The sequence below is a fragment of the Natator depressus genome, chromosome 7 (genome assembly GCF_965152275.1).
Source record: "Natator depressus isolate rNatDep1 chromosome 7, rNatDep2.hap1, whole genome shotgun sequence".
In the NCBI taxonomy this organism is placed as follows: domain Eukaryota; kingdom Metazoa; phylum Chordata; order Testudines; family Cheloniidae; genus Natator; species Natator depressus.
This window is the reverse complement of record NC_134240.1, coordinates 80,054,206-80,080,363: the sequence shown is the minus strand read 5'-3', so window position 1 is coordinate 80,080,363 and position 26,158 is coordinate 80,054,206. Positions and strand designations below refer to the sequence as shown.

The 26,158-nt window shown below is 40.4% G+C and overlaps 1 protein-coding gene and 1 non-coding gene across 3 annotated transcripts; one reads left to right on the top strand and one right to left on the bottom strand.

The window, feature by feature from the left end:
- The first annotated feature begins 639 nt into the window (after nucleotides 1-639).
- DNAJC12 (DnaJ heat shock protein family (Hsp40) member C12) lies at nucleotides 640-14,510 on the top strand. Of its 2 annotated transcripts, none has more exons than XM_074958873.1 (5): nucleotides 640-901; nucleotides 3,975-4,053; nucleotides 7,120-7,259; nucleotides 11,450-11,552; nucleotides 12,680-14,510. In XM_074958873.1, exons 1-5 carry the CDS (start codon nucleotides 824-826, stop codon nucleotides 12,772-12,774), a joined length of 495 nt encoding a protein of 164 aa, XP_074814974.1. In that variant the 5' UTR covers nucleotides 640-823; the 3' UTR covers nucleotides 12,775-14,510. The 2 variants fall into 2 exon arrangements, with proteins under 2 accessions (XP_074814974.1, XP_074814973.1); XM_074958872.1 differs by having other exon boundaries at nucleotides 11,351-11,552; nucleotides 12,680-14,393.
- Nucleotides 14,511-17,399: 2,889 nt separating this feature from the next.
- On the bottom strand, nucleotides 17,400-17,481 carry TRNAS-UGA (transfer RNA serine (anticodon UGA)). The gene has a single exon. It is a non-coding gene; the product is annotated as a tRNA-Ser (tRNA).
- Nucleotides 17,482-26,158: the final 8,677 nt, after the last annotated feature.

The window sequence follows — 26,158 nt, the reverse complement described above, 5'->3', positions numbered from 1 at the left end:
ATAATCAAAGAGTGAGTACTTCATATTGTCTTCAAAGAGTCTTAACATTATGGAATACAGAATTGACACAAAAAAGCCTAAAACTGTGAATGTGTTGGTAGTTAATTAATTTTTCTAGCCTGTGTGTTCCTAGAAATATCAAGATGAAATCCTGGCCCTACTGAAGTCAGTGGCAAAACTCTTAATGAATTCAGTGGGTCTGGGATTTCATTCTGAGAAAGTTAGCAATCCTGTGATCATAATTTAAAGAAATTGCTATGGTTTTCCATGCTTGATGCGTGTTTTTCCCTTGCTAAAATTGAGGCAAAATTTACAATTTATAGCAGAAGAAAAATTTGTTTTAGGAGATTTAGGGCCCACTCCAGCAAAACACTTAAGCATGTACATAGTCTCACTGAAATCAGTAGAAGTACTCCTGCTTAAAATTAAGCCTATGCATAAATCATAGCATGATCCAGGCCTAAAATGATAGTGAGATTTTATTTGGTATCCTGAATGCTTTTCAGTCTGAAGAGGCAGCTCATACAGTTGAATAATATTTAAATTACCTTGAAAACTACAAATCCCAGAGAACATTGCAGACACCAGGGTTGTGCAATGTTACAGTCCTCCTGTAAAGAACCAATGACAAACAGAGAATTCAGGAATCTCAGATGACATCTCAGTGTATTAAAAAGCGCTGTAGGGAGCCCTAAACCAGACTGCAAAAAGCAGTTTTCCCTGAGCTACATTTAAACAATCCTACAAGCTTTCTATTGATAGTTTATACTTTCCTGTTGGTGCGCATCAGCTGTTGGGGAAAAAAGCTGTTTGACTAGTCCAAATGGATGCAATTTTGAACTGCAATCTAGATGATATGGAAGATTATTACATCTTGCTAGGATGTGATGAACTATCCACGGTAAAACAATAATTCTGTTTTCTTTGCCATGTTAATGATAGTTTGTTTTGGGTGTGTATGTTTTCAAGGGGAGTTTGAAGTTAATGTTTATCTGTAAATGTATGATTATTTGAAATGCAACATGTACCTGCTCTCTTACCTACATAATACCTTTGAATTTCTCTTCCTCTATTAATCTCAGTAACTGATTTCTTTGACACAATTAAGCTTTTAGAATATAGTTCATAGTAAAGATGCTCTATAATACAAAGCTGTATTTTAACATCTTGAATAGCTTATTTTTAATGTAAATAATATTTTGTTTATTAAGTTAGTTCCATTGTGATGTCAAAATGCACTTTGAAACACTTGTAAAATATTAATTGTAGGCTGTTACACAATATATTGATGTTCTTAAAAGGTGGCAGCAGATAAGTATTGTCAGTGCAACTAGTATAAGAAAGGTGAAAATGTTCTCCTCTTTGTCAGTAATTGGTAATGATATTCAGTTTCTAAGATAATCATATATCACTTTTGGAAATATATAGCCATTGCTTGGGAGAAAAATATGAATGTGTTTAAAACAAACAAACCCCACCCTAGCCCCTCCTGTCCTATCCCAAAATACTGATGTTCAAATGCTAGTTTTCTAGACTCACTTTGGTAGCAGTTGCATGTCATCTCATACCTTAGGATAAAATCTATCTCAAAAGCTGTTGGATGATTGTAACTAAAACAAGAGTTCCTCTACTTCCTAAAGTTGTCCTAAATTACATTTTCTAATTATGTACATTCAGGAACATGCTAAAATTTTAAACCTAGCTTCTGTGTCAATTGAAGTAATACTGGGTGTTAGGCTTTTTGCTTTCTAATATTTCTGCTACAATTGTTAATATATATGGGTTAAATGCTTTGTTCTGCAAATGTAATTAAATACTCTACCAATATGTTATCACTAATATAGACAAAAGTCCTTGATATGCACCTAAATACATATGTAAATATAATCAGAAAAATATAAAATTCTTAATCTATATTGAAAACAAGTTTAAGTATTTTTGTGAGGAATTTTAATACATCCCAGCAGGTGGCAGTACTAATTTTTTTAATTTTAGCTTTTTTCCAGCTTTTTTTTTTAACAGATGAAAAAAGTTAATGCATTAATTCTGTTTTATAGTCTTGGGAAGAGATGCATATTTCAAGCACATACTGTAAACCCTTTTTAAAGTTACTTTGAAGTGAAAAATAATGTGTTGTAATAACTGCTTACTGGTTCTGAAAAGTAATCTGTTACATATTATTTATTCAGAGAAGCAACCAATACTCTTTGTTTACTGTTGCCTTGTGAGTATGAGTTGTATATGTGAGATTGTGACTCTTTTGAGTACCACTGTTACATGCCTATAGGAAAAACATATTTTTTTGTATTTTTAAAACATGGCAATATTTTCAAGATTTAAAATATAATTTGTATAATAAAATTGTCACCTAATGAAAACATATTGAAAATATGGTTTAAATATTTATAGCAATATAGGCTCCTGTGCTTTCTCTTTCATGCATGTACAGTGGCAAGCCTACTCCTGCAGATCCCAGCTTGGGCCTTGATCCTGAAAGATGCTGAGTACTCTGATTCCAATTTAGCAAAGCACTTGAGCACATGAGTAGTTCCATTCATTTCAGTGGAATTGCTCATGTAGTTAAAGTTGACTATGTGCTTTGCTGGATCAGGCCCAGCGTACTCAGCCCCTTGCAGTATCAATCCTCAAGGGAGTGGAGGAACTGAAGGGGGCAGAGGCATGACAGGGCAGTGCAGCAAAGTGCTTCCATCAAGAAGCCCCTTGCATCTCATGAAGCTGCAGGTTTGAGAGAGAGGGATGGTCAAATCTATAGCCTCCTACATCAGGAAGTGTTATTTCAGTTTAGAGGAGTCCCAGACTCCTTACTTGGTAAAATCTATTACTCTCTTTCTATATCTTGATATTTTTCCTTAGCTTATTTTTATTATCTTATATTTATATTAATAATTCATGTTATATTTAGGTCTGAAAAGTAATGAGATTACATTTTCAAAAAGTAATGTTACTGTAAACAGTGTCATTTAAAATCCCTGCATATAAATAGTTTTTAGAGATGTATTGGTAACTAGTCTCTCTGCTGAGTACCTAGTTCCAACAATCTGTATGTAATTGCTGGTTTTTTTAAAATTCATAATTTATTAGATTTAAAAACTGAAGACACCATACTAATGTGTATACCTACAAAGAGTAATAGGGTGCAACAATGCAAAGTGTAAAATCTGTAAAAGCACCATAGCTGTCTGTTGTTTTTCAGGCAACTTGCTCAGTGAAATTGGACTGACTAGTTGAATGACACAATATTTTGCTTTAAAATAAAATCACATAATTCTTAATTCTCAATAATTCTCAGTTGTTAAAGGGAATGAAGGGGTGGGCTAGGGATTTTCACAAACTGCCAAACTGAGTGTGTGTATATATATATATATATAATTACTCAGAATATATATATGGTTAAATAGTAACTTGCTACAAGATGTTATCAGAGTTTGAGTTTCACTGGAATAGCATGTTTTAGCTGCCTGGAGCTCAGTTGAGGATGCGCTAAAAGCCTTAAATTGGTCCCCAATTCCAGTTTGTTGCTGATGAATCTTTAGTCAGCCTGTTTCTTAAGAGTTGAACTATCATTAAAATGCTGCATTGGCACAACTGCACCGATATAGCTGCGCTGCTGTAGCACTTTAATGAATTCTCCTGTCAGCATAGTTAATCCACCTCCCCACAAGTCTTGCAAGTGTGAACCTTTACTTATAGTTTTCTGAAAACCAAAGCATACAGCTATGGAAAAATACATGTTCATGAAGAAAAGGGTAAAGACGGGAGTACAGAGAACAAAATTAAATTAGTGACACAGCTGTCAGATGGTTCTTGTTATATATTTTGATTATACAGGATCTTGTAAAATCAAGGGAGCTAACACCCCCCCTCCCAGTATCCCCCTGCCCAAAAGCCCAATCCCCAAAACCTTTGTATGTGTGTATGTATTTATGTATTTTAAATGTTGATATTCTATTTAGGTTGAACAAATTCTTGCAGAGTTTAAGGTTAAAGCCCTTGAGTGTCACCCTGACAAACATCCTGGAAACCCTAAAGCTGGTATGTAGTCTTTCCTATTTAAAAACAATCTATTGTCTTAAATTATAATTAAGGCATTGAATGCAGCCTAAAAGCCATCAGTAAATACTGTTTCCCATTTTAATATTCTATAATTTTTACAGATATGGAATGTACTCTCTTAAATGTCAAGCTTTAATATTTTGCTGTAATGCTTACATAATCATGGATATTAGTACATGAAGACAATTGTTAGATTATCTAGTCCAGGAGTTGTCAAATTTTTTTATAGGATGATTTATAGGATTTTAAACCAGAGATTGTCTTGTGGACCACATCCCCTCCCATGAATGATTGCATGCACTATCTCCTCTCCAAGTGGGAATCAAATGACATATTTGGGTTAACTACAATAATTGCTCACATGAAAAGTAACATTAGGAAAATATTTAATGTATTTTAGCTTCTTTTAACGTAAGTTAGCAGCTGGAAATAAGGAGGACCCAGCACCATGTGACAGGCCAGCTCTCCGCAGACCAACAACAAACATCAGAAATTGTGGAAATGCTGTCAGTCATGCAAATACACCTCTACCCCGATATAACGCTGTCCTCGGGAGTCAAAAAATCTTACCGCGTTATAGGTGAAACCGCGTTATATCGAACTTGCTTTGATCCACCGGAGCGCGCAGCCCCGCCCTCCCGGAGCGCTGCTTTACCACGTTATATCCAAATTCATGTTATATTGGGTAGCGTTACATCGGGGCAGAGGTGTAATCTTAACCTTGCCCCCATAGCAGTGCCTTGAGGAAAAAACGGATACTCTGAGACAGATTTATCTATCCATAGCCAACAGGGTCACTGTCATCAATGACCACAAACAATTTGAATACTTACTCTGGCCTTCTTTATGTCTATACAAAATGCACAGAAAAAAATAAGACAAACAGTATATTGAAGGTGATCATTCCCTACTCTTCATTAAGTTTCCACGTATCACCAAATGTGTTGATGTGTTGTTGAACACCGAACTAGTGCATCTGTGTGTACAAACATCATAGGCCCAGATCATGGAAATTATAGTACATGGAAAAACTCCCAAAACAAAGATTAATTTGATCACAGAGTGCAACACTTAATATTGGACATGTTTGTATTAAACCAGTTATAACAAGACAGTGCTCTGTGATGCGCATTTCTGATACTCCACCCAAAAACTCCACCCAAATCAGTGGGACTATTCTTAGAGTGAGGGACTACATGATGACTGGGATTTTCAGAGTGGTTTAAGGAAATTAGGCACCCAAATCCTTTTGAAATTCCCACTCCCTTAGGCCCCTTTGAAAATTCCAGCCCATATGAGTAAGGGGAGCAGAAGCAGGACCTCTTTTCCCAGTTTAAAATATTCTCAGCTATAGACTACTGAGTTCTTAAAGCCCTTTGAAAGCATTATTGCAGAATAACTAAATCAAATGTTCCATTTCAGTTAATGCACAAAAATGCCTATTCAAATTTTCTCTCAGTTTAATTGGAGGCACATAGTGTGGTAGCAACCACACAGGAGATTAAAGGTCGGGATTCTTGCTTGCACCCTTCTCCCGGAATAGTAGAGGCACTACACCCAAGAGGATGAAAGAGTATTCACTGTCTACTGACACCTTCAGATGTCTTGAGAGTGGTATTAAGTTGCACTTAGCTCTTCTTGGCTTTCTGAAATGAGTCAAGGCCCCCATCAAATTGATGGGGGGAAAAAAAAATAAAATGGGGTGTGATTCTTCATTTTGAGAGAGCCAGAGACGGATCCCTCCAAAATCTGTTGAAGAGTCCACCTTTTACAAAATGATCTTAAATCCTACTTTCCAAAATATATTTAAACATACTTGAAAGAGCAACTGGATAACAGGACCAAATTCTTCCGTAAATAAACTGAGGCTACCCCATTGACTTCAGTGAGGAGGCAGGGGCATAAGTGAGACTCAAATCTGGTCCATTGCTTGTAATTTTTAGTGTTAAATTGAAGTAAAAATAAATCATTTTTAAAAAAGGGAGCCCAAGACCCAAATAGTGGAGCAGTCTTGTGTATTAAGAGCAAACAGTTTATGCTTCATTTACTTGAACAGTCTACTAAATGCCTTACATTTTCACAGTAGAGTAAACATTTAATTTGTCTGATTCATTTCAATTCCACGTATTAAAAATAATTATCAAACCAGACTGCTTTTTATCCCCCCAAAACTGGTCACACCGGAAAAAAGAAACAGAATTAAGAAAAAAAAATCCTGTGTGTTGTTTGATTTATGCTTATCAGCTTTGGTTAGTGTTTGAGTTCAGCATATTTCAAAAGAAGTCTCTACTATAAACTGGAATAAATGAATAATAATAGTAAGCCACTCTAATAAGGGTGACTCATAGATAAAATGTAAATCTTTGTAACCTTTACACAAATAGTAACACACAGCTGCATCCTTAACAACCATTTTCTAAAGAATTTTTGTTCCTGCAAGAGAAATAAGAGATCTTATTCACACAATCTGGAATTTAAGTTAATATCTTATTATACCCACAAAAGATGTGAGGTTAAGCAATGCCGTTAGCTAACCTGTACTATGCTATGTTAAGATTTTTCTGCTTGCTGCTCACAAATGTAATTATGCTTCCTTCTTACTGTCCCTTGGTGGTGTGTTCTGCTCTAACTTCCTTGCTGCTTTGGATCATGCTATGTTCCGTGTGAAATGCAATGTTGGTTTTTAAATGGGGTGACACCTCATGTGTTTTGCTTTGAATACCACATAATTTTGATAGCCCTCAAGTGTATAAAGCTTCTAAACCAAGAGACAAAAAGGCTCCATATTTTGACATTTGCATTGAATTGTTCATCTGAAAGAGGGCATCAATTGTCCACTAAAGGTGTTAGCTGTTGAGTCAGCTAAGACTTCCTCAAAGCAGTGAGCAGAACTGCCACATCCCTTCATCACTCTTTTATTCTCTTTTTCAGCCCCAACCTGTATTGCTGTTACATAGCTATTTATTGGTCATTCCTGTTCCACAGAGGAATTAATTTATTTAAAAATAAGTATTTGATGTAACATCCTTTTGGTTTGTGTTTTAGTGGAGAATTTTCAGAAGCTGCAGCAGGCTAAGGAGATTCTTACTAACGAAGAGAGTCGAGCTTGTTATGATTACTGGCGACGAAGCAAAATTACCATTCCATTCCAGGAGTGGGAGGCTCTGAGCAACTCCATAAAAACGGTTGTTTTTTGTTTACCTAAATTTCCTGGGTATACATTAGCATTAGGAGATTAGGTAGGTCTATGGGAAGGGAAATTCTCCCATGGGCAAGACAGGATGGGTCAGAGATTAAGGACTGTTCATTATATCAGCCTTCTATTGTTTTTTAATCAGTTTCCCAGTGTTAATCTGATGGAGGAAAGGACACTAATTAGAAACGGTGCTGCTGTGTGACCAGAAATACTCCCCCAAAATTGCTGCATAGCAATATGTAACAAGAGTGCAGAAAAATACCCCTGAATTCATTAAAAAACCAAATGCCACAAACTGGAAGGCAGTCAGCTGATATAGACATTTATGAACACATACGTGACAAAACTCTATTTTTTTGTTTTTGTTCTCAGGGAAAATATAGGTTTTATCTTGTATTTCTGTTAGTCCCATAGCAACTTTCTCAACATTTCAAAAAACTTCAGTCGTTTAAAAATAATTTACTTGGGATTGAAAGTGGCTATATGATCTAGGTGTTAACCAAAGGAATGTACTATGATAAAAGACTCGTGGTATATTTTAAGTTAGTTTTTAGAATGATTACTGGGAGTGAAATCCTGGCCTCATTAAAGTCAATGGCATACTGTCATTGACTTCAGTGGGGCCAGGATTTCACCCTAGGAAAATAAATCTTCAGTAATTTCTTTAATGAGAATATTGAATAGATTTTTGAAGTAACCAGCATACCAACAAAAAATGTAATCCCGTAGTATCTGAAGTTGTTATGGTTTTTTCCTGTTGGCTGTGAGGATTTAATATGACAAACTGGAAATACCTGCATATCTCTAGTATAACCCGTTGTTTTTCCTAACAATTGATAGATTCTGACCTAATAAATAATCATGATAAATGATATTTACATAAATATTTTTCTAGTTCATAAACAAATGATCCTTTCTGGTCATTTCTTTATTTTTCAGAACAGATTTTTGTTTACTTTCTAGTCTATATCAACTTCTGTTGATTTATATTTTTTATTGATGCTTGTGAAAATGAGTGAGTCATTGCTGTGTATTAATTCTGTTGATGTCACCACTGCCCTGAACACTGAGTACAGCAATTCATTTTGAGAAGATATACTCTATGAAGATAAATAATCTGGAAGATGCTAATTATGTCTGAGCAAACCACACTATTTAGAAGTTTTGATATTTTGTCTTTGATGTGACTGCCAAGTATCAAAGATATTAATTTATTGTGTTCAGGCACCTTAGATGTTTTTTCCACAAACTTTATTTCTGGCTAATTATATGTAGCTATTCGTGATTTTTTTAAACCATCTTCCTGGAATGCAAGCTAGGAAAACAGGTAGAAATATAGTGGTTTATAGTAGCAGTAGATGGCATTAATTTATGATTACATAACATACAATTACATTAGTGTAGGTGTACATGCAAATTTATTTTTGTACAGTGAGTGAAGCTTTTTAAACATTGTTTTTATGATCAGTGTGTAACTTCGAATAACATGGAGTAATACAGTGTGGGAGATCTTTCCAGCATAATTTACAAGCCTCTAAATGTCAGAATTAGCAGCATCTGTCCTGGTCCCTCTACTTACATCAGTCTGGAAAAGGGGAAAAGTGCCAGATGAGTGGACCAATGGAGTTATAGTGAAGATACCAAAGAAAGGAACTCTCAGTGATTGTAATAACTGGCGTGGTATCACACTTTTATCTATGTCAAGCAAAGTATTGTGTAAGATCATAGTTCAGCGTATATCAGAGGCAGCTAATAGCGTTCTCAGAAAAGAGCAAGCTGGTTTTCAGAAAGGGCGCAGATACACAGACCAGATCTTCACTCTACAAAGCATAATAGAACAGTGCTTAGAATGGCAATGGCAACTTTACATAAATTTCATAGACTTTGAGAAGGCTTTTGATAGCATTCACAGGACCAGACTATGGTGCATTCTACTGGCATATGGAATTCCTTTCCGTATAATCAATGTCATCAAAAGCTTCTATTTCAACTTTACATGCAGTGTTGATCACAAGTGAGCTCAGTTTTGAAGTCAAAACAGGAGTACATCAGGGGTGTGTCATGTCTGCAACCCTCTTCAACATTGCCATTGACTAGGTAATGTGGTGTACAACAGAAGACATGCCAAAAGACATCCCTTGAAGACCTGGACTTTGCAGATGATGTCGCTCTCCTATCACATACCCAACACCATATACAAGAAAAAACAACTCGACTCAATGCATTCAGTTAGCAAAGTGAACTGAAAATCAACCACAATAAGACATATATCATGACCTTTAATATTGCCTCACCGTCACCAGTATGGATAGAGGATTAAGTTCTCACTAATGCAGAAACATTCACATACTTGGACAGCACCATCAGCCAGGACAGTGGAACAAGCCAGGACAGCCAGAACAAAATCAATAAAGCCAGGAACACCTTCAGGAACATCCCGTTCTTGTCAACTGCTGGAAATGGCCCACCTTGATTATCACTACAAAAGGTTTTCACCCCCCCCCCCAATAATTGTAATTCAGCTCCATCCTAGGAAGACCAGTTGGCTCAGCAACAGCACAAGTTACTTTATTCATCCATCAGAGACTTGGTGGAGTGTCTGAAAGGGCCAGAAGAAAACCAGGATTTAGATCCACCAAGAGGAGGAAATTTTGCCATTGACTTCAGTGGATCTAGGATTTCACCTGGTGTGGCTGCTTTTTCTCTTTTGTTAACGAAGCAGAGAGCAAAATATCACCATTTTCCTTGAAAGGTCTTGTGTAGACACCCCCTCTGCCCCAACCTCTGGAAAGAAAACTGTATCCATGAAAGACTATCTTTAAGTTTTCCTTGTAAGTTGAGGAAAACCTACACTTTTTTTAAAAATTATGTATGCTTGAATGAATATATGTATATAAAGCTATTGATATGCTTGGTGCTTTGCAGACAGATGTTCTCAGGATTTTTCCACTAATTTTGCTGGTGGGAAATTTTTTTTTGCATACATCTACTGGGTCCCAGTCATGCAATATCATGATCACCCTCAATTCAATTAAAATGAATGTGAATTGAGAATATACAGTACCATGCACAATTGGGCCCTACTAGAGGTGAGCAAACAAATTGTCCTGCAAACAAATGTTGTGAAAAAATGTCTGAGACCATTTGCCTATAAAGCACCATACATAAGTATATAAGGATTGGAGGATCAGTCCCTCCAAGCTTGATTCAGTTCCAGTTAAAGTCAATAGGAGTATTTCCATTGACTGCAGTGGGAGTTAGACCTAGGTAACACTTCCAGAAACACTTAAGACCCATTTTCAAAAGTGACTAAGCTCTGAAATGCCTGTGTGATTTTGAAAATGGAAATAAGCTTCTAAATCTCATAGGTGCTCTTGAAAATTTTACTGAGCAGATGGTGGGCAAAATATATTAATACCTTAGAATTATTTGCTGCATCTCCACTTGTCCTCCTTTATCCCCATCCAAATTTAACTATAGATGAACATCACTCAAACTACTCAACTGTTAATTCCAAAATTCAATTTCATTTTCCTAATGATCTGTAATTTCCAGAAAGCATTCTAGAGCAGTGGTTCTCAACCAGGGGTCCGGGGTCCCCTGGGGGGGCCGAGAGCAGGTTTCAGGGGGTCTGCCAAGCAGGGCCAGCATTAAACTTGCTGGGACCCAGGGTAGAAACCCGAAACCCCACCACATGAGTGTGAATCCCGGGGCCCTGAGCCCTGCCACCCAGGGATGAATCTGAAGCTTGAGCAATGTAGCTTCCCGGGGGGCCCTGTGGCATGGGGCCCCAGGTAATTGTCCTGCTTGCTACCCCCTAACACTGGCCCTGACTTTTATATGCAGAAAACCAGTTATTGTGGCACAGGTGGGCCGTGGAGTTTTTACAGCATGTTGGGGGGGGGCTCCGAAAGGAAAAGGTTGAGAACCCCTGTCCTAGAGCATACTTCTGTTAGTTAAAAAGAATAAACCTGAGTAACTGCACACTGACTCCTTTAAAGTAAAAAACTAGCCTATGTTATGTTTAAAATCTAATGTACAACTTAGATTTGTCCATTTGTTATTTTTTGATTTATTTAGTCAATGCACTGGGCTGTCAGAAGTAAAAAAGAGCCAATGCTGGAAGCACCTGAGCTAAATAATAGCAACAACATAACTAATGCCACTTGGGCCCAACAGGCTGAAAACAGTAAAGATGGATTGTCAGATGAGAGAAGGGAGCAAGACGATGCTGAGACTTCTGGTGAGAAGCCACAATCACCAAAGAGTCCAGACTCTCCAAGTAAGTGGAACCAGTGATGTGACAGATTTCAGTGTTCAGGCATTTTTACTGAACTTTTTAGTCATGAAAAAATCCCATCTAATTAAGTGGAAGATTTGCTTGAGTATGATGTTCAGGATTGGTCCTTAAAGGATAAACTGGATAAGAAATGGGTGACTACATAATTTTTTCAATAACTCCCATTTCCTTACTTTCCTGTACATTTGCATATGTCTTATTACTTGCTGTGCACATGTAAGAATATTAGACAGAGAACATGATTTTCAGAACTGTGAGTACAATTAATGTGATCGTTCATGCAGTTGGCCACTTGTATGCATAGAGTATAACTAAGATGACTTCACATTCAAGTAACTGCATATGTACAGTTTTGAAAATCAGGGCCTGAGAGGTGCAAATTGCAATACTAAGGATTCCAATAGCTGTAGGCTCTTAATTTAACTAGCTATCTCAATTAGGGCCCAGTTTTATACCACTCGTGTCCTGGATTTTGATCACTCTCCTTACAGTGTATATGGTAACGCCCATTGTTTCATGTTCTCTGTGTATATAAATCTCCCCACTGTATTTTCCACTGAATGCATCCGATGAAGTGAGCTGTAGCTCACAAAAGCTTATGCTCAAATAAATTTGTTAGTCTCTAAGGTGCCTCAAATCCTCCTTTTTTTTTTGCGGATACAGACTAACGCAGCTGCTACTCTGAAACCTGTCTTCTGACAGTAGCCAGTGCTAGATGCTGCAGAGGGAATGAATGTTGTCCATATTTGCTCAGTTTGTTAATAGTTTTTGTTCAAATGACACCTTTGTTCAGACGTTCTCTCTCTCCTCCTCCCTCTCCATCCCGACCAAGGATTGAAACTTCATGCTAAAGACCTACATTTGACTTATATTTCAGTCACAATAATCAAGACCTACTTTAGCCAAAGTGGGTGAGGTAATATCTTTTATTGGACCAATTTCTGTTGGCGAGAGAGAGTCCAATAAGAGATATTACCTCGCACACATTTTCTCTCTGATATCCTGCTACTGACACAGCTACAGCCACTCTATAACTACTTTAGCCTAATCAGTTTTAAATGTTTCTTTGTAATAATTCATTTCCTCTCCCTTTTTTTCTTTTTTCATAGGATTTTTAGATGCAAATTGCTTGCACTTGCGTTTCCGCTGGTCAGGTGATGCCCCTTCAGAGCTTCTGAGGAAGTTCAGAAACTACGAAATATAAAGTGCGAGCCCAAGACACATGACAGCATGGAATTGTCTGCTCAGCAGTGCAGTATTTTTTGTCCATGGTTAAAACTTGTTTGTATCTTGTGCCTGTTCACCATTATTTGAATGTTCAGTTATGTGGCTTTGTAATACTGATCTGTTATCACACTTTGTATAAGTATTTTAGGTGGAAGAATTTTGAGGGCCAGCCACTATCTTTATTCAGTATTAGCATAAGTAACAATTATATGCATAACGTGGTCCAGTGTTTTATATCAGTTTCCTGTGTTCTTCTTTAGTATACAGTCAGATGGCTTTTCTGTCCGTATTAAACATATAAGAATGTATTGTGCGTATATATTTCTTGCAGGATGAAGAACTCATGGTATTAAAAAATAATCTCCCAAACCTGAATGACAATGAATTTTAAATACAGCTGTGTATATTTCTAAATTAGATATTTTGGGCCTGATACTCCACTGCCTTGCACATTGTGTAGTCATTCAGACCTATGCACAGTGCGTGTAAAACAAGTGTAAATAATTGGAGAGTTCCGACTTGGTAATGTTTTGCACTGGTGTTAGTGACTAAATGAGATAGTGGAAAATCAGGCCCATTAAGTTTTAACATGAGCAACAATTAACATGAAACACTTTGATTCTTTGGGCAGTGTTACAAATTTTTAACACTGTATAACCTACATATAGGATATAATGATAGTGCTAAAATGGATTTGTGGCTTGAAGGCATTTTGTTTCTTGGGTGGCCAGCTAACTTTACAGCAGCAAAGTTAAGTTACTGCAGGGTATATACATAAATATTGACTGTTCTTTTAATTTCTTGGATCCAGATCATCCCCTGAAGTTTCCTGCCTACCATCTCTTCAAATGGGAGAGATTTGAGGGGGGCCATGCAGAAGAGAAGGTGTGAAGCCTCCCTAAAACCCATGAATATTTGGGAGCTTCAGGGAAGGTTAAACCAGATCAACAGAGACAAAGATGTCTCCTGTCTCTGTGCTTGTACAGGGAAACTATGCTATCACTAGCTCAGTTACCATGTGGTTAGCAGCTGCCAAGGAAACCTTACCTAAATATTATGATTATTGTATCAGATAATTCTTTGGCCAATAGTTGCAATACAACTGTGGAGTTATTTTTGTGTTATGCAAAATAAAATACTGTTAATGCCATTCACATTGTAGCTCTGTAATCCTGGCACAAATGAAAAAACTTATATGGAACTGGAAACATGCTGATAGTCCCAGAGCTTTTTAGATATAAATGGCAAATTAATAGTTAAAAAATGTCACCTGATGAACAGATTAAAGCTGAATGCAAATAATGTCATTAAAAATTCCAGTCTCAGTAAAATTGAAGGGTGAGCACAATTGTTTCCTGTTTGCTTATTTTGTTCTCAGAATATGATGATAGCTACAGGTTCAATAATAGTAGAAAGTGGCACTGATGACTAATACGGTTATTGAGAAGCTTTAATTTCCTGAAGTCAAACACTGTTACCTTCCACTTTCATATCCATAAATGAGGAGAAACCAAGATTGCTGGGGATGCAGTGAGTGAAGATGTTATAAAGCTGATGCAATGACAAAGCAAATGATAAAATGACTCACAATAAAAGTTTCAGTCTTTCAGATGCTGTGATATGCATCAGTTAGTTGTGTGTTGGGTATTATTATTGCTTCTCAGCATCAATACTATCTGTGTCATCAGAGCCATTAAGAGTCTCATCTGTAACAGGAGTGGCATAAATTTAGCCCATTTCCTCTTCTTCCTTGTCCGTTACCTCTTCTGTGTTGACATGGACAGACTAGCTGCTCTGTTTTTCCCTTCTCAGTTCATGGAGGTGTGTCTCTTGGCTACTGCAGTGGTGACCAGCTGGCTGAGTCCTCCTCCCTTCACTGCTTCCTGACATTCCTGGGCCTGATTTTCTACTGCCTTACACCTTGTGTAGTCATTTACCACCACATCAACAACATGTTAATGACTACAGAAGGAGTAAGTCAACAGAGAATCAGGATTGCAATCTGCAAGACCAGGGGTGGGCAAACTTTTTGGCCCGAGGGCCACATCAGGGTTCCAAAACTGTATGGAGGGCCGGGTAGGGAAGTCTGTGCCTCCCCAACAGCCTGGCTCCCGCCCCCTATCTGCCCCTCCCACTTTCCGCCCCCTGACTGCCCCCTTAGAACCCCTGACCCATCCAACCCCCCCTGCTCCTTGTTCCCTGACTGCCCCCTCCCGGGACACCTCCCCACCATCCACTCCCTGTCCCCTGACTGCCCCAACCCCATCCACACCCCGACCCCTGTCAGGCCCTCCAGGACTCCCACACCTATCCAACCCCCCGTTCCGTGTCCTCTGACCCCCACCCTCAGAACCTCTGCCCTATCCAACTGCTCCCTGTCCCCTGGCTGCCCCCTGGGACCTCCTGCCCCTTATCCAACCCCCCAGCCCCGGCCCCCTTACTATACAGCTCAGAGCAGCATGTCTGGCAGCCGTGCCGCCCGGCTGGAGCCAGACACACTGCCATGCTGCCCTGCATGATCGGCAGCCCTGCCGCCCAGAGTGCTGCCCATGCGGCGGCGTGGCTGCGGGAGAGGAGAAACAGCGGGGGAGGGGCTGGGGGCTAGCCTCCCGGACCAGGAGCTCAGGGGCCAGGCAGTTCCTGCGGGCCGGATGTGGCCCACAGGTTGTAGTTTGCCCACCTCTCCTCTATAGTGAAAGAGACACTATAGTCAGGACTTGTTTACACTACAAAATTAGGTCAACTTAATTTAGGTTGACCTACAGCCACCACAGTAATTCAATCAGCTGTTGGTGTCCCCACAACCCTGCTGCCGGTGGTGTGTCTTCACCAGGAGCACTTGTACCAACTTAAGCGGGGCATTGTGGGGAACCTACAGCTGAGTGTGGGGCACTGTCAGCCACATAGAGCTGACAGTGGGTGCTCCCTACCCATCCTGGGTGACAGCCCAAGCTCTGAGCCCAGGGCAGGCTCAATTTCACAGCACCTAGCCTACCAGGAGTGAAATTGACTTTCTTGTCAGTGTCATGGCTCCAGCTGTGAGCCCCCTGCTGCTCTGAGACAGAAGCTGCCCTGAAAATGATAAGAATGACCCCAACAGTCAATGTAAGTAATGCAGTATCTACATGGACACGGCATCACTTTAATTACACCAGCATAAGCGCTACACTTCTTATGGAGGTGGAGTTATGTCAGTAGGTGTCCACTTAGGTGGAAGCAGCATTCTTGTGTAGACACTGATATAATTAGTGTAGACCAAACCTCTGTGCAGAATTCAAATAAAGGATGTTTTAAATCCTTTGTCTGTCTCTGAGTCTCAAATGTATTTCTTTCTTTGATGACTTTAAACAACTTGAAAAATCTCAGTGTTTGTTACACAAATATCAACAGGTTGGTAAACTCAAGCTGAGCGCTGATAGCAGGGTGTGTGCTCCAGAGCATGGAGACACCACTATTGTTGGAACTCCCTGTGTCATCTTTTTTTCCCTCCAAGATGAAATTTTGGCCAAATTCAAGGGCGTTTGCAAAGCATTTGGATTTCAGCAGAACTGCATTTTGAAAAACTTGGAAAATGCAGTATCCCCACAGGTTTCCTGTCCAGCTCTAGTGCTCTATCACCCCCATCTACTGTATCCAAGCATTTATATCAGGGAGGGCAAACTACGGGCCTTGGGCCGGATCCAGCCTGTCAGGGCTTTCAATGCAGCCCGTGGGATTGCCAGCCCCCTCGTGCAGCGGGGCTAAGGCAGACTACCTGCCTGCCCTGGCCCCGCAATGCTCCTGGAAGTGGCTGGCATGACGTCCCTGTGGCCCCTGGGGCTGGGGTGGGGGCAGAGGGCTCTGTGTGCTGACCTTGTCTGCAGGCACTTCCCTCGCAGCTCCTATTGGCTGGGAACGGGGAACCGCGGCCAATGAGAGCTTCGGGCGTGGTACCCGCAGGCGAGGGCAGTACCCCACCCCACCCCCAGGAGCCACTGCCAGACATGCTGGCCACTTCTGGGAGCAGTGTGTGGCTAGCCCCACTGTGCACTGCTGCCACCCCAGAGCCGCTCGACGTAAGTGGCGCTGGCCTGGAGCCTGCACCCCGCACCCTTCCGGCACCCCAACCTGCTGCCTTTAGCCCTCTGCTGCACCGAGCCCCCAACCCTCTGCCCTGAGCCCCTTCCTGCACATCAGACCCCTCCCACACCCCGCACTCCCTCCTGCACCCCAACCCCCTGCCCCAGCCCAACCTTCATGGCCCTGCATACAATTTCCCCACGTAGAGGTGGCCCGAGGGCCAAAAAGTTTGCCCACCCCTGGTTTATATCCCTGGTCATCAAGGTAGCCAAGTAGTGACCAGCTCATACTTAGCACCTGGCCTGATGGTACCCTTCCTCTCCGTCTGGGGCAGTATTTCAGCTTCCTTCCATTGCTTGCTTAATTGTTTACTTCATTTTAATATTTGTAGACCCCTTAATTCAGGGCAGCAGGCGGGCGAGTTGGAGTTGGGGCAGTGCTAACATCTGACTAGCGATCCGCCACTTACCTGTTGATACAAAATACTGTTCGGCTCTGGGAAAGGGGTTTTAAATGAAAAGAAAAAGTTCACCCCTTTTGTTCCGCAGCGAGCAGGGTTCGAACCTGCGCGGGGAGACCCCATTGGATTTCAAGTCCAACGCCTTAACCACTCGGCCATCGCTGCTGTTGAAAGCACAGTGCGCCGGTACGATACTTTACCAACAAGAGCTTTGCCTGCGGCTTCCTCCTTCCGTATCTCGTGGGGCCACTGACCAATGAGAGACGCTCCGCACCGCCTTCCCACAGCCCAAGGGGAGCGGCCGGCCGCGGGCCCGCCTCCGCTGAGAGTTGGAGACACAGCAGCCTCGGACTTTTTCTTCTCGTGCTTTCCTGTCGGCCCCGCGCGGGGAGAGAGCTGGGTACAGTTGCTCCGCGACAGGCTGCGGGAGCGGGGGCCAAGGCCAGAGGAAGGGGGACGCTGCCGAGGAAGAGCCGGGCAAAGAGGAGTGGCAAAGGCGAAAGCCGCCCGCTAGCCTCCTGCTGCAGCAGAGGCAACGAGACAGGCGCGGATGGCTTCGGAGCTGTTACTAGAGAGTCTGACACAGACACAACCGCCTGCCCGGCTGCCCCCAACAGCCTCCCTACGCACCCCTGTCCCAGGAGCACTCCCCAGCGTCAGCCCCCACAACAACTCCGCTCTCAGCCCCGAGCACGGCTACCACCGCTCACCGCCCTTCTCCCTCCACACAGTTCCAGCCCCCAGCACTACACCTGTCACCGCCCCTTTGCCTCAGCACAGCCACACCCCACAGCCCCTCTCCCTTAGCCCATCTACAGCCCCCAGCACTACACCTGTCACCGCCCTTTGCCTCAGCACAGCCACACCGCACAGCCCCCCTCCCCTAGCCCATCTACAGCCCCCAGCACTACACCTGTCACAGCCCCTTTGCCTCAGCACAGCCACACCCCACAGCCCCTCTCCCTTAGCCCATCTACAGCCCCCAGCACTACACCTGTCACCGCCCTTTGCCTCAGCACAGCCACATCCCACAGCCCTCTCCCTTAGCCCATCTACAGCCCCCAGCACTACACCTGTCACCGCCCTTTGCCTCAGCACAGCCACACCCCACAGCCCCTCTCCCTTAGCCCATCTACAGCCCCCAGCACTACACCTGTCACAGCCCTTTGCCTCAGCACAGCCACACCCCACAGCCCCTCTCCCTTAGCCCATCTACAGCCCCCAGCACTACACCTGTCACCGCCCCTTTGCCTCAGCGCAGCCGCACCCCACAGCCCCTCTCCCTTAGCCCATCTACAGCCCCAGCACTACACCTGTCATAGTCCCTTTGCCTCAGTACAGCTACACCCCACAGCCCCTCTCCCTTAGCCCATCTACAGCCCCCAGCACTACACCTGTCACAGCTCCTCTCCCTCAACACTAACCCCACACACTGCTACACCCTTACAGTTCCTTTGCCTCAGCACAGCTATACCCCACAGCACTACACCTATCACAGCCCATGTCCCCCAACATAACTACACCCCCATAGCCTCTCTCCCACAGCATAGCTCACCCCCACAGCTTCTAGCACTGCTACACCTATCACAGCTCCCTCTCCCACCAACACAACTACACCCATCATAGCCTCCTATCCCCTAGGAACACTTAACAACCTTCATACAACTATATCCCCCACACTGTCTTGACACCCCCCATCAACTCCTTCACGCTACCCTTTCCAACTACAAAATTGCTGCTCCCCAGAGCCACCATTCTCACAACTCCCCACCCCCATACAACCACAACAGCCTCCCACAACCATAGGCCCACACACAGGACCAGGGCAGCACATCCTCCTCACATATACATTTGCTCCCTAATACAGAACCACAACAGTCCCCTACCCAGACCTTTCTCCTTCCCTGACACCTTTCTCATACCACAGCTATATACTGCTGCACTTCTCTACCATACAGATCCCCATCTTTACCAGGTACATCCCCTTACTACTACACTTCCTGCTGTCATGACAACTACAACACTCACAGCACCCCCTCCCACAACTATGCTTTCCTCACCACAACCACCCGCAACCTAAATATACTGACCTTCGGAAATTGCTTTGAGTTGTACTGATGAAAGACCCTTTATAAGAGGTAGCCAGGTTTTATGATTATTATTTATTATTATTTTATTTTATTTTATTATTGCAGCATTCCTAAGACTACATCACAGTTACTAAACTGCACTCCTTGCTACAACTAACATCGTGTGTCACAAAACCCTGCCATAACTATAGTACACCATCACAAATAACAATTTGCGCCCACCTGCCACAATTGTTGTTTAACTACCCACCCACAATCGCACATCTTACATAGGTGACAGCCAAAATGAAGTTTATTTCTCATTTTCTTTTTGACCATGTAGTAATTGTAAATCAGGATGTGTCTAATGGGTTTTGTGAAAATATTTTTTTTGTTTTGTTTTTATTTTCATTAAAATGTTCAATTGGCACAAAAATCATTCCCAGTACTGTCTGTCAATAGACATCCAGGCAACAAAGTAAAGAATCTTGTGATTTAAATACTTATTTCACTACATGTAAAACAGGATTTGCATTTTATGCTATGGTATTCTGTGTTTATAGGTCTGCATGTTTTAACTATTGCAAATATAAATGGCACAGGTAACGCTGTTCCCTTGCATAGTAACCCAAGTAAATTTTGTCTGAATATTAGAGTTTTAGCCAATTTAAGAATAATAAGCGCTTATTTCTAAGTGGGTTTATCAAGGTTAAGACATGGCAGGTAATAGATCCAAATATATAAGCTACACGTCTGTTTGGAGATGTACTCATTTTTGCAATGGCTCTGCCTTAATTATTTTCTGATTCTTAATTTTTTTCTAGCAATAAAATCATCTCAGCTATTACATGACTACTAAATGTAACAACACACTCTTGACATTTTTAGATCCATGAATATTGATTTAATCCCTTTTATAATACAGTTGATATGATAAATTTACTTGGCCTTGTACATACCTTGCAGTGGGTAATAAATTCTTTTTTGCTTTCACCTTGTCTCGCATGTTTATATTTACTATGAGATATATACTATGAGATGGTGGAATTTAATCTTATCTTCCTTCCCAGTTGTTCCTATACATTTTTCCTGCTTCTTCAACTGCCACTAAAGTAGTGCTGATAAGTTATCTTTTTTTCTCATTCCTAAGAACTGTCTGTCAAGAAGTCTTTTGAATGATCTCACACTCTCCTCAGCAACAAAAATATTAGTGGATTAATAAAGCCATTAAAGTATCCTAATAAATAAATAATAAATCTTAAATATCCTTAAGAAGGTTCTCTGGAACCTTGAATGGAGGGAAAAAATGAACTAAAAAGGAAGAGAGACATTAAAATGCACATATCCTTTTAATATAATTTAAACTATTACAATTAAAATTCATTTTAATGTATTTCAGAAATGAAATATTTATTAAGCTTTTGTTTTTGACATTTTTTATTTTAAATTGTCAAATAACATGTTTAGAGTAATTATTCTGATGTCCCTCAATCATTAGTGTGAGTAAGGCAGTTGGAGTATGTTTTTGAATCTATGTTATGCCCTTAGAATCCAATTCTGCATTATTGAAGTAAATGTGAGTTTTGTCATTTATTTAAGTGGGAGCAGGATTGGGCCCTAAATGGGTTACTAAGGCCTTGTCTACACTTACTGCAGGATTGAGGCATGGCGATGGATGCATTGGCAGTCTATTTAGCAGGTCTAGAGAACACCCGCTAAATCGCCACAGATCTCTCTCCCATTGACTCCTGTACTCCACCTGAATGAGAAGCACAAGGGGAGTCAATGGGAGAGCGCCTCCAGTCGACATAGCATAGTGTGGACCCTGCAGTAAGTAGATTTAAGTACGTCAACTTCAGCTACGTTATTCATGTAGTTGAAGTTGCGTAACTTAGATTGCTCTCCCCCCATAGTGTAGACAAGGCCTAACTTTTTGAAAAATAGCTATGGACTCTTAATTGCATGGGGCATCATGTGGCAGATAAAACTTCAGTTATCTCCTTAGAGCAGTGATATGAGGGATTGGGGATGATGTGCACATTTATTGTATGTGTCTGGTTATTTTTCCCCAGATGTATTAGCATTTTATGGGGTTGGATCTCATTTTTCCTTCTGCCCATGTTTCTTCTCTCTCTACAGTATGTCCTTTTGTCTTCTTTTGTTGTCTTCATTGGTATTCACAATTTCTTCCAATTTAGTATTTTTTGAAGAATTCATTACTGTGCTGTTTACTCTCAGTTGTGGATAATTAATGAAGATATTTCATAAGAATGGACTTAATAGAGGTCTTTGGCAGTACTCCACTAGGAATTTCACCCAGCTTGATACTTTGCCATTTATCATAGTCTTTGTTTAGTTCTTCAGCCAGTTTTTCCTTCCACGTGCACATGCTCATATCCAAGGTGCTTTAGATTACCTTTACTAAAATCCATATTTACTACAGCTTCTGCTTTCTGGGTATCTTTGTAAGTCTGTCATAATAATGTGTCTGGCAGGATTCTTTATAAATCCACATTATTCATTGCTAATTGTTTTACATATATTAGAAAAAGGGAAAAATCATTATTATATCAAATTCTTATGTGAGGGTTTGTATCTACAACATGCTCAACCTGGCATAGACGGAGCAGAAAGCCTGCATGAGGAACAAGTTAGAGAACCAGCCCCATCCTGAAAAAAACTGCCTGGAGTTACCAAGGCCATCCAGATGGAGCTTGTTAAGGAAGAGGGATACACACAGTTAGACCACATCCGCTAATGAGGAAACAAATAACTTCTCAGCTATGAACAGGAAAAGGACTTGGTTTCTACAGCTAGGATCCAAGAAGAACTATTTACTCTCTGAAGTAAGGAACCAACTTTGTTTAATTTTTCCAAGAACATGGAGCTAAGCTGTTTGCTTCCTCATGTAAGGGATCTGCTTTTAAGTTTATTTTCTCTGAAGAGAAGAAACTTATTGTTTAAAACCCACAGGCATAAAAGACTTTCTATTAGATACCTTAAAACAAAGGGCTGATTTTATTATTCAAAGCAAGAAGAACCTGTGTTGTGTGGCTAGGAATTAAAGCTCTGGCCCATGTAATAATACCCTAAAACCAGAAGGCAATGGAGGGTCTGCTCATGAAACAAACTCTCTTGACACTTGAGATTACTTAATGACTTGTAGGTTTGTGCAACAAAGAGTTATCCAAATTATGTGGCCATCTGATGATTCTTGCATGTTATTTGTAAGAATTCATTTTAATTGAAAAACATAATCGATAAGATTAAAAAAACTTTGTATTTTGCCAACTATAGAAGATTGAGTGTGAAGAAAAGTCCTTTTTCATCCACATGAAGTATATAAAGTTTGCTTTCCCTTTCATCAATATGGTCTACACTGTTCTCTTGATTCCATGCTCTTGTTCCCATTGAACAAAAAGGCAGAACTCCCATTTACTTCACTGGGATTCAGATTGTGTCTTCAGAGTAATTAAATGTTTCATGTATCCATACCTTTTAAAATCCTACTAAATTATTTCATTTAATAGTTTAAATCAAATGGTCCTATTTTTTGGATGTGAAAACAAATATTTTTGTGCATTTTTACTATGATTAAAGAAGCACTCAGATACTACAAAGCTGGACATGGTGGAGAAATCTAGATAGAATTTTCTTACAATATTTTATGACAGGAAAGATCATATTTTAATATAGGTTTGCCTTGGTGTACAAAGTGCTTTTTAGAATGCTTGTCTAAGGCATGGGCATTTCCCTAGTAATGTACAGTAGCTTACCTCAAGTTTAATATCTAAGCTGTCTAAAGATATTAAAAGTGATTAACCATTCTGTAGATTGCTACATTTTATTCTTCTAATGCGAGAGCTTTTTTAAAAAAAGCTGTATAAGGAACAAATACAAGAAATTATCAGAAACCACTACATTTTCTTACTATTTTTACCTGGCTTTCATTACAAATGAAAATTATTCTGATTATATAATTCTACAGTAGAACCTCAGAGGTATGAACACCAGAGTTATGAACTGACCAATCAACCACACATCTCATTTGGAATCAGAAGTTCACAATCAGGCAGCAGCAGAGACCAAATTAAAAAAAAAAAAAAAAAGGGCACTTAGAGTACGGTGTTAAACATAAACTACTAAAAAAATTAAGGGAAAGTTTAAAAAACAAGATTTGACAAGATAAGGAAACTGTTTCTGTGCTTGTTTCATTTAAATTAAGATGGTTAAAAGCAGCATTTTTCTTCTGTGTAGTAAAGTTTCAAAGCTGTATTAAGTCAATGTTCAGTTGTCAACTTTTGAAAGAACAACCATAACATCTTGTTCAGAGTTATGAACATTTTACAGTTATGAACAGCCTCCATTCCCGAGGTGTTCATAACTCTGAGCTTCTACTGTAGTTCCGAATAGACAAATACCCAGATCACCAAAGCACTGCACGCTATTTGGTCTCTGCTCTAGGGAGAGCCCACATTGGAATAGCAGGGTTCGTGCAGTTCAAGAATGAAGTTAATTGCCATCATTACCACATTATAAAACCATGTTTTGGGTCTGATATTTTATATTTGATCTCTGTGCCAAGACACATGTTTCAAATCTTTTGAACATTTATATTACAAAAAAGTCACATTCAGGAACCATTGGAAGTGTAGACAACCTCAAACAACATTCAGAACAAGATAGTTACAATATGGTCTCAATCAGAAATTATTTCATTTACGTGGACGGAAGAGAGGGTTGAGAAAGAGATGTCACAGACCTGGCTGAGACCCGTGGTGGACAGTCACCAGCTTGTGTTAATCAGACCCAACTTTTTGATCCCATGTGGTTCCAAGCCAGCTGGGTCTGGGCAGAGTTCAGACATTGTCTAGCTCTGGGCCCCTAAGGCACATTCCTGTGGTTGCAGACTCTCAGTCTGAAACCTATCCTTGGAACATGGGACCCTGCAGTCCAACTTTCCTAGACCCCAAGGAAAGTGCAGAGACTTCCCAAGACTCTCCAGTTGCTTTTTGCATTCCCTTGCAGTTTAACCCCTCAGGAACCATGTGAACATAGGCTTTTCGAACAAACTTCTTATGCACACACATGCTTTATTCTTAGACAATACAGAAGAGTTACAGACCTATGCAAAACAATAAATGCATGAATGATCCCCACCTCAGAATCCCCACCACTGCTGAGAGTCCCTGGGTTTTGGTCAGTATCGTTGTGGGAAGACAAAGCCCGGTTTGCCCTCACTCCTCCAGCAGTATCTTCTATTTATGGTGATGGCTGGCACACTTGTTTAGAGAGTATATCACTTTTAAAAGTAGGTTCTGACACCTTTTCCGTTTCTCTCCTTCTTGTAGGGATTTTTCATGCTCCAATCTCCCTGCTGGTTGCTGGGCAGAGAGTCATTATGAATCAATGGTTCTTGTAAGAGCAACTCCATTGTCTCACCAGTGTTGATGGCCTCTTGATGGCCATGTTTCAGCCACCCAGAGATAGGCTGTTTCTGCTACAAAAGGGAAGTTCTAATCCTCATTGAAGGTTACAATCATAAATGCTATTCATAAAACAAAAAGAAATTCATAAGTTGACACAGACGTTCCCCAAACTGTCACAAAAGTCAACTTGATTGAGGGGGAAAATAAAGTAAGTATTGGGGGCTACCTGTTCCTTCTGGCATTCCCTGCCTGTAAAAACTCTGCCTACTGTGGCCTACTACTTCTATTTGTATTCAACAAAACTAGTTTATTTTCAACCAGAGCAGGGCTGCACGTACACACTAATTACCATAAACCTTTGGAACAGGGAGAAAAGTAACATGTGGTATTGCGGTAGGATGTTTCCAGGTAGATCAATTGACTAAACTACAAAAATGAAGCAAATCCTGAGGTACAACATATATGCACTAACCATGATTGGTCATTCTTTCCTCTTTTGTGGCAGTACTAAAACCCAAGGAGTGCAAAAGTATTATATTTCATTCTGCATATCAGATAAAATTAATATCCAAGAACCTAAACTTGAGTCTAGAAGCCTGGATGGTAATTCAGTACACAGCAGACATGATAGTAGGGCAGCCCAGGAAGATCTAAATTATATGGTTGAAATATTAAATAAATAATATTGAATATATTTTTTAGATTAAATATTTAAGTTGGTGCTGGTCTTGCCCATGAGTAGCTGGAAACTAGAAGAGTCTCAATGTTACATAATTTTGACAATGTATAAAGATTCACCTTTAGATTTGAATTTAGGGAACTTTCATTCTTTAGCAGGATTCCTTACAAACTATAGCAGGGAAAAGTAACATCCAGATTAACATTTTATACTCTGGGAGGCTTTTAAATGTGCTGAAACAGATGTTTCAGAAGAGCAAACAAAACTTTATAAAAAAACCCCACCTATTTCAAGTCCAGTTAACAAATAAGCTGCTTTTATGTCAATAGCATTTTTATACCACATCATGTTCCAGTTTGCAGGATTGGATGACAATAACCCCAATGGATGACATCAGATCGTACATTTAATGAGAACATGCCACCTGGCCTAAGATATGTGAGAAACTCAGTCAAATTACAAAGGATGAATATAAACAAATAACACAGTATGTAGGGACAAAATTAGAAAAGCCAAGGCACAAAACAAGATCAAACTAGCTAGGGACATAAAAGGAAACAAGAAAACATTCTACAAATACATTAGAAGCAAGAGGAAGAACAAGGACAGAGTAGGACTGTTACTCAATGAGTGGGGAAAGACAATATCAGAAAATGTGGAAATGA